The following is an 8917-nucleotide window of genomic DNA, read 5'->3' as shown; positions in this document are numbered from 1 at the left end:
GTTAGAAGCAGTTTGAAATTTAACCATTCACGAGAGGAAGCTCTGCTTTCTAGACCAGAACTATAATGAAGTTCTATAATGAAGTGAAATGACATGTGTACAGTGCAAAGAACAAAACTGCCAGAAAAGGAGAAAATACTGTTTCATCTTGCAGTCCTGGTTGCATATAATTATGAACCAGATATGCTTTGAGAATTTATGTCTGTATTTGAAATTACATCGGAGAACAGCGAAAACAAATGGTAATAGTATTGACTTGGTAAAAAATGTAGGGGAACCATGTAGTGCTAAACATGTGCCACGAGCAATCTATAGATTGTCTTATGAAACATTTCTCATACTGTTCTGAAAAGATAAACTTGTCTGAGAAACCTAGTTTTCAATCTATTACAAATGCATAGCTGAAAGAGGCCATATTGTTTCGTCAATTTCAAAGATACCCTTGTCAGTTTTAAAATCAACAGCATAGCTCCAATGTCCCACATGCAAGTGAAAAGGTATGTCTGCTTTTTGAAAAGGAGAGCAATGCATTTCTCTTGCTTTAACATCCAGCCAGAACACATAAGAGAACAGGTAACGCTTAAAAACAATTGTCAACCTAGTTCATGCTGAGATGTAAAATAAAAAGCTGCACAAGCACTTTCTCACTTTGAACAAATTTGTTGCACTGATATAATTACAATAAATCCCATATAAATCAGTACAATTGGCCATTATTTTGAAGAGTGTTCTGATGATATACAGATGGAGTAACCGGACTTGGTTTGGGGTTATTTTTTCTGTTTAAAAAAATTAAAGAGGAAAAAAATATCCAAACAACAGATTGTAACATGCAGTATGACTAAACTCAATCACATAAACAATTTTAAAGAAGTATGCTGTTTCAATCTAATTTTAATTAGAAAACTTAATGTAAAATCATGGCAAACATGGCAAAGTCTGGGTAATATGACAAAAAGACCCTGAGCAACATTATAAATCTGTTAAGAACACTGATTATTTTGATTTTGGAAATCTTCCTTAAACCACTCGATTGATTTCGGTCGCTGGGGTTTTCTGTTTACAAAAAGGTCCATCCTGTGGTTTTTATGTGAACCCATCACACACCATTTAATGAATGCATCTAAACCAAAGACAGAATGTCTGGAAAGTAACATGTTAAGGAGCGTCCTCGTGGCTGCCAATCAGACATCACTGGGTGATCTTGCCCTCTGAGACAGGTTAGAAGGAATACAGCCACAGCAGACGAGCCAAAGTGCTTTCTGTATCTCCTGGTTTCTAAAAGCATATATTACAGGATTGATGATGGAATTGTAGGTGGCTGGCAGGAGGGTGGCATAGGTGTATATAGAAGGATAGGTGTAATCTGCTATTAAAGAATAGAGCGTAAAAGGCATCCAGCAAGCAGCAAAGGTCCCCAAAATAATGGCCAAAGTAGACACTCCTTTTCGGGTGGTCACATAGTGGGAAGTGGCCAGGAAATGGTGCTGCAAGGCAATCTGATGGGCATGGCGCATCACGATTTTACAGATCTGAATGTAGAGCTGCAGCATGAGGGCAAACATAAGCAAGAAAGAGACCGAAAGGACAGCTGCATTATTTTTAGTGAGTGGTCTGATAACACTGCAGGTGGATTCATCTCTGAGGCAGTTCCAGCCCATTACGGGCAGCAGTCCAATACAGATAGATGCTCCCCAGAGCAATATAAGCATGACATAGGTAAAAGTGACAGTCCTCTCTGAATTGTAAGTCAGAGCATAATACAGGGAGAGGTAACGATCAACAGTGATAGCCAGCAAGCTGCCAACAGATGCTGAGAAAGAGGCAACAATCAGTCCAATCGTAACCAGTTTCGTAGCTTCTGACTGCAGAAGGTAGGCAAAAACAAAATTGATGATCAATCCAATGCCTGCTAAGAGATCTGCCAGCGCCAGGCTGCCTATCAGGAGGAACATGGGGGCGCGAAGACTGGGATTATGGAAAATGATCAGAACCACAATGGCATTTTCGCAGGAGATAAGGGTCCCTGAAGTACACAAGACAATGTCCCAAGGGTTTACCAAAAGCTCTGGCTCAGGGTCTACGGCAGGAACCAGGGAGGAGCCTGCAGCTGAGGCATTCTCTGTAGAGCTGGCTTCTACATGATCCTGAGGCAGCCAGCTCAAATTAACCTTCAGATCTTCATTCATTTTAACCCCTGTCTTCTTCAACAGAAAGACATTGTTTTTAATGTTCAGCCACAGCACTGGATACATCGCCCCCCCCGGAGCATGCAACGCCCTAGACAGCAACACCAGCCTGATGTGCAGGCAGGCACTTGTTACATAAATGTGACAATAGAAATAAAAACAAAACAAACAAAAAAAAAAAAAAAAAAAAACAACCGGGGGAGGCTATTTAAAACTGCCCGAGATTATCCTCCAAGGGACCGATGCACGGAGGCTGAGCGCTCCTTAGGGCAACCTGCACAGGGAGGGAGGCACGGGAGGCAACCCACGGAGCAGGCGAAGCCCGCTCTGAGCGCCGCAATTTGGGGTGGGGGCCGGCTGCGGGCGGCGTACACCCCGCTAGCCTGCAGCCGCTAATGATTTCAGCGCGGGGCTCCATCGGTCACGGAGGGAGCGGACAGCGTGGGCAAGGAGGAGGACAGGCGGAATAGCTTTCACCGACCCCCAGTGAGGAAACCCCGCCCGGGCTGGGGGGAGAGTAGGGCGATATCCTCTGAGAACTTACAAACTCGACGCGGACACCACACAGACACACACACACAGATCCCCCACGCACCCCCAGCGGCGGATCACCTGGGCTGTCCCCCGGCGGCTCGGAGGAAGGATGGATGAAGGAAGGAGGAGGAGGAGGCACGGAGGGGTCGCCGCGGTCCCTTCCAGGCGCCAGCGGGGCCGGCGCCGCGCGCGCGGTGGGGGGGGTGGCGGTGGGGGGGAGCTGAGGGCGCAGCGCAGGTGCGCGCCCCCCGCGCGCGCGCGCGCAGGGCGTGTGCGTGCGCCTGGGTGCGAGTGAGGGAGTGAGGGGGCGGGGGCGCGCCTCGTGCCCGCGCGCCTGCGCAGGTGCGCGCGTGGGAGGCGGTGAGGGGGAAAAGGGGGCGGACGCCCCCGGCCCGCTCCTCCTCCGCCCCCGAGGAACCGCCGCGCCCGGCCCTGCGGCCCCTGGCCGCCCGCTGCTTTTCCTTTGCAGAGAGAGCCGCCTGAAATTATGTAAATGAAAATTATCAAAATTATGCCCGTACTGTGGGGCTGGTCAAGTGCCGGCGGCACGGGTTTGCCCGGAGAGGCTGTGGTGTCCCTGCCTCTGGAGGTAACTCGAAAGCAGATGACACCGCCGTCCCTGGTAGTGTTCGAGGCTGGGTAGTGTCCTGGGTGACCTGATCTAGTGGGTGGCATCCTTTCCCATGACAGGACATTTGGAGCTAGATGGTCTTTAAATTTCCTTCCAACCAAACCATTTTACAGTTCTGTGATTCTGTGGTCCTGAATGACCTATTCTTATTGGCGGTGCTTTGAAAAGTGGGCCTGGAGCAAACCATCACCAGAGGCACCCTGGAGCCTAACCTTGCTGTGATCCTCTGGTCTACAACCATATGAAAATGAATCATAGAATGCTATAATCAGTTAGGTTGGAAAAACCTCTGAGATCATTGAGTTCAACCCATGACAGAACACCACCTTGTCAACCGGATCATGGCACTAAGTGCCACAGCAAGTCTTTCCTTACACAGCTCCAGGGACGGTGACGCCACCACCCTGGGCAGCCCATACCAATGTTAAATCACTCTTTCTCTGAAGAAATTCCTTTTCATGTCCGACCTAAGCCTCCCCTGGCACAGTTTAAGACTATGTCTTCTCATCCTTGTCACCTGGGAGAAGAGGCCGACCCCCACCTGGCTACGACCTCCTTTCCAATATATCCTGAATTACCTCCTTTCCAATAGATCCTAACTAACGCTACTGTGAGAAGTGGGGCTGGACCAGACCACCCCCAGAGGCACCCTGGAGCCTCAACCATTCTTTGATTCTGTGGTCTACAACCACATGAAAATGAAAGTATGGTTTAAAAGATTTAAAAGAGTGATGTCTGGTCTAGAGCAGGAGCTTCTGTCTGCACAGGAGCCTGCTGGGGTGGCATGGGCATGGGGATGCCTGCCATCTTTGGATAGTGACTTTTGGGGTACATGGGCATATTTACAAAGGTGTTAGATATGGAGGAGTGCAGGCAGGCCAGTGGGACTTGGGGTGAGTTGGAACTAAACTCGGATATAGGCCACTAGGTCAGAGGAGCCACACCAAACAGCTTTAAATGACAGATAAGGATGGTTTCTGCACAGAAAATAGTCTCCCAATGTCCTCTGTACAGTCAGTGGAGAGAAGTGTGTCCTCCAGGGCATGTCAAAACAGTGGGATAAGTTGATCTACAGAGAAGCCTGGGAAATTTTAGGAAAACATACTTTGTCCTCATTTACACCACTATACACCTGAAACCCTCTGGAAAATCAGGCCCTGGGGAATGATTGGAATCTGGACAGAAGATTTCCTTCTCTCTTGTTGAGTTATGGACTCAGCAAGCCTGCATGGTGCCATACTTCATTCAGAACAACCTCAGTCTCTGTGCTAAGCCTTGTGAAACTTTGCTGGATGACTCAAGATGATTCATTCATATTTCTGGTGCCCCTCCTGCTTTATAATAAGGACTAAAAATGGATATCACCTTGCTGCTGATCATTGTCTTCTAGTTTTATGCAGTGATTTCTTATGTGACAGTGTGACAAATACTTTCCTGTGATCTGGACTGAATATGTTTGGTGTGTTTCATCATCTGTCACTCTTCCATTTAGAGCAGTTGCAATAAAAATGCAAAAGCTTTTCTTCAAATGTTTTAACATTTGTTTCACAAACAGCAAAGACAAGCGTTTCAATTGAGTATTTTAATTTAGGACTTTGGAGAGCTGTGTTTATTCACTTATTTAATTTGTGAATGATTTCCATTCCAATTATAACACATTATAAACAAGCTAATGTTTGTATCCTGTATTGCAGGATATTGCCAGTTTGTCACTTTTTCCTGAGATGGTGGACTGTCGTCATTAGGGCAAATGGCATTGGCATGGATTTCACCCAGTGAAACAGGACACTTGTCACTTAGAGGAAAATCTCCCTTTAGGCAATATGAAGATTACCAGATGCAAAAATTAGTGATAGGTCATAGCTCAAGAGCTTTTGTACCGCTACCTTGCTGTTTATTTCTGTCTCTCATGAACCTGCTGATAGAGATGTTTGCTGACCCTCAAGCCAGCACAGAACAGCTTAGTGCTGGAACTGGAAGCAGAGGTCGGGCTGTGCTGGCTTTGGACCCAGGATCTTAGGATCTGTGTCTGACGCTGTGACTGCCATGGTGACGTACAAAGATACTCTGGCCCAGCTCAGGTAACACAACATGACTTTGCATAATAATGGCACGTCCTGAGGAATATATATGCATGTCTGGGGTAATATACCTGTGGAGTCTAGTGCTCTTATCTGTCTCGGTCATAGTCTGGAAGTTTCTCACTCTTCAGGCAGGCAGTGACCTACCGTGTCCAGAAGGTTTGGGTGAATTCAGGGACATGCCCATCTTTCCTTCAGGTTACCTGTGACTGGCAATACATGGCAATCTCCTCTCCAGGGTGATGCCCCGGCCATGTACTGAGGGGCAAGTCTCCTTCCAGCACCCCATGTGCCATGGATGGGGAGCCTCTTCATGCAGCTGAGGGATGAAAAATGCCATCTGCTCCATTGCCTTCCTGGTCTGAACAGTAGGAGCTTCAGGCTTTGGGATGCATCCTGAGTTACCAGCCAATAAATTATAGAGCTATCCACAGAAACTAAACAGTACCATTCAAATAGAAAAATCATCCTGAAATAACACATTGACATATTTTTTATCGGGGTCTCAGCCATCTAGCAGGCCTGCCTTCAGGAAATCCAACAGGGTCCCATGCCTCTCTTATTCCTTCCTAAGCACCTTCTCTCTATTCTTAATCTCTGTGTTTTGACTCCTAGTCTTTCATCCATATAATCAAAACCACCCTGAAGGAGCACCTACTCAAGTGTGAGACCTCATTACCTGGAATCGTTTTTCCTTTGGATTTTATTTTCCCCCATATGTAGTCTTATAGTAATTTAAATAAAATTAAGAAAATGAAGTTTATATTCTGGTAACAACTTGCAGATAGTGATGGTTTGCTGTACAAAAGAAGTGTGAAAACCCTAAATATATGACAGCAGCCTGTGTGCATTGTAGAAATGGCTTTTGTTAGAATTTCCTTTCAGGAGATTTCATCTTCACATTGATTTAATCTTTAGTTAATTCATTTACATGAATTTCATTTAGACACTCAGATGTAATGAATCAAATTCTTCCCATGCACAGAACTGTGCAGTTATTACTGATTTTTCACAATCTTTGAACCAGCATACCCTGGGCACCACACAGACCATTTAACCTTTGTTTTTTATTTTAACTTTGCCTTTTTTTCCCTCCCAAGTGAATCAAGTGTTGAAGTCTTCACTTATTTTTTCTGAATTGCTAGGCAAGTTGGGAACAATTAGGAGCATAACTAAAGTAGGGGTTATATAGAGAATATTTTGGGTTTATTCTAAATCAGTCTTTGTCCCTTTCCAAAAGAAAGAAAGATAATGGAGCATAAAAGAATACTTGCCAATTTATATCAATTTAAAAGAAAATAAGTCTTGTCATACAGATATTATTACAATGGGAAGACATATTTTGTTCCTCCACAGATGCAACAGATTTTTGAAAGGCACTTGTCTTATCATATGCCATTATAACAGAAGTGCCAATTTTCATTAAAATTCTTGTGAAGGATATTAATACCTGTTTTCTTGCAACCTCTTAAAACACCAGCTTCCAAGAGATCCTGTGCCAGACTTGCACTTACTCCATAAGCCACAGAACAGGCAAAGAATGGACATGTTATAAAGACAGGTGGACACCATGGTAAACAAAGAAGACAGCAGAGGATTCAGGGTGAGGGGGGAGCTTTTGTCACACAGCTTGTTCAGGCAATTAAAAAAAAAAATATACAGCTATAAACATAAGTGTATTTCTAAGAAAAAAATTATTTAGTCATTCCTACATTATAGGGTACCAAGTATGGGACAGCATTGACTGTGAATGGGAAGTAGCTGGTTGTAGATAAGTTCCCTACGCAGAGCTGTGACAGAGGGCTGCTGTGATAAAAGGAGAATCATGATCAGAAGCAGGGAGATAATTATTTCTTCTGGACAGGGAACTGATGAAATCAATATTTGAAAACTTTGTACAGTCTAAGCCAGTGTGTTTTGAAAAGTACTAAGAAATGAGAGTGAATTAGTAGTAATTTAATTTTTTTCCTTTTTGTGGGCCATTATAGCAAGGAGAAATTTCTTATAACTCACCATTTGTTCTCTTCAGATGAAAGAACATAGTACTCTGATGGTCCGAGATGTTTGAAAACAAACCCTTTTCCCTTGGGTTCTCAGTAGTCTGGGCTGCTCTGAGGAGTTGTCCTATCCTGATGGGCTCTTTGCCCATGTCTGATAAATGGCTGAGTATTTACGGTCCTAAAAATTGTCTATCTTGGGGGCATGTTTCCCTGCAAATATATCTCATGTTTTTCTTGGTATCTAGTGTCTCTTTCCTGCTCTCTTTAACACAACAAACTGTTTTTCTTCTTCTCTTACGTACTTTAAATAACTTCCTTCTCCCTTTTTTTTTTTTTTTTTGAGGGGGGGAGGTGTGGTGATTTATCATGGGTAGATTATTCTGGAACTGAAGAAAGTGCACTTTTATAAGCTGCTTTTTGCTAGTTTTTTATTACATGGACAAAAATGGTTTTCATTACAGTCTTCATCTACTCATTGGGCATAAAGCATGAGATGAACGAGTGAGAAGCAGTGAGCTTCTTTAGAGCCCCATAAAGTACTTGGAGTTCTTCAAAAGACCACAGAGGGCATCAGGGAAGAGAAAACAAGGCAGGATATTAAAGATATTAAAAGGTGTATGTTGTCCTGGAAAAAGTTAGTGCTAAAATCCCCTATATTGACCATGCTTAAGTAGAAAGGCTGGCTTGCAGCTATATTTGGTTGCTCTGTTGGCCAGCAAAGTAGTATCCCAAAATGGAAAATTATTTGAGGCACGTTGGTTATTCTGATTATTTTATAAGGAGATAATGGGCATCATGGCTCTTAAAAGCATGGAGAGTAATTCTGGGAGTATTCTGAAAAGCATGTCCAGTTATAATAGATAGTTCTCTGAAGGGTAAGTGACAATATTGTTGAGACATATAAATTATTATTTGAATGCTCATGCTTGCACCTTGGTGGAAATTGTGGTAATAAGGTTTAAAGATATGTTATCAAGCTCACAAATGCAATTAAAAATTATTGAAGTCAGATGTGTTACTGTGCATGACATGGGAAATGTTAGCTGTGTGAGGAGGCTGGATGTAGGCCCCTACATGTCCAGCAACATGCACTCCTCCTGCAGAAACATTAGCTTCATTGTCTGATTATTGCTTTGTATTACATGGGATGTTCAGTGAGACGGATTTAGCTGTAAGCTTGGTTGGTGGCAAAATCCACTGAATATAAGAGTATGACTTCCTCTTCTGTGTCAAAGCAGAAAATGTCAGAAATTCTTTGTGGATCCAACATGTCTTTCACAAAATTATCACCTCCATGGACGTGATGCTTCACTCCAATCCGTGTAATTAATTAAAAGTTAGGTTGGTTTTTTTTTCCCTAGGAAAAATCCACCAAAAGAAAAGGCTTGCAGTTCTACTCTGAATGACAGCACTTTTCTGAATTGTTTGTTTGTAAATGCCAGTGTCAGACATCTGGAGAATCCAAGTGTGTAATAACACAAC

At 43.7% G+C, this 8917-nt stretch overlaps 1 protein-coding gene across 1 annotated transcript; it reads right to left on the bottom strand.

Moving 5' to 3' along the window:
- Positions 1-1184: 1184 nt before the first annotated feature.
- On the bottom strand, positions 1185-2204 carry GPR12 (G protein-coupled receptor 12; the record flags this gene model as incomplete). Its single annotated transcript, XM_084225277.1, has 1 exon — positions 1185-2204. The coding sequence occupies exon 1, from the start codon at positions 2187-2189 to the stop codon at positions 1185-1187; it is 1005 nt and encodes a 334-aa protein (XP_084081403.1). The 5' UTR covers positions 2190-2204.
- Positions 2205-8917: the final 6713 nt, after the last annotated feature.

The sequence above is a fragment of the Fringilla coelebs genome (assembly GCF_963513975.1).
Source record: "Fringilla coelebs genome assembly, chromosome: 2".
In the NCBI taxonomy this organism is placed as follows: Eukaryota; Metazoa; Chordata; class Aves; order Passeriformes; family Fringillidae; genus Fringilla; species Fringilla coelebs.
This window is presented reverse-complemented; position numbering and strand designations above follow the sequence as displayed.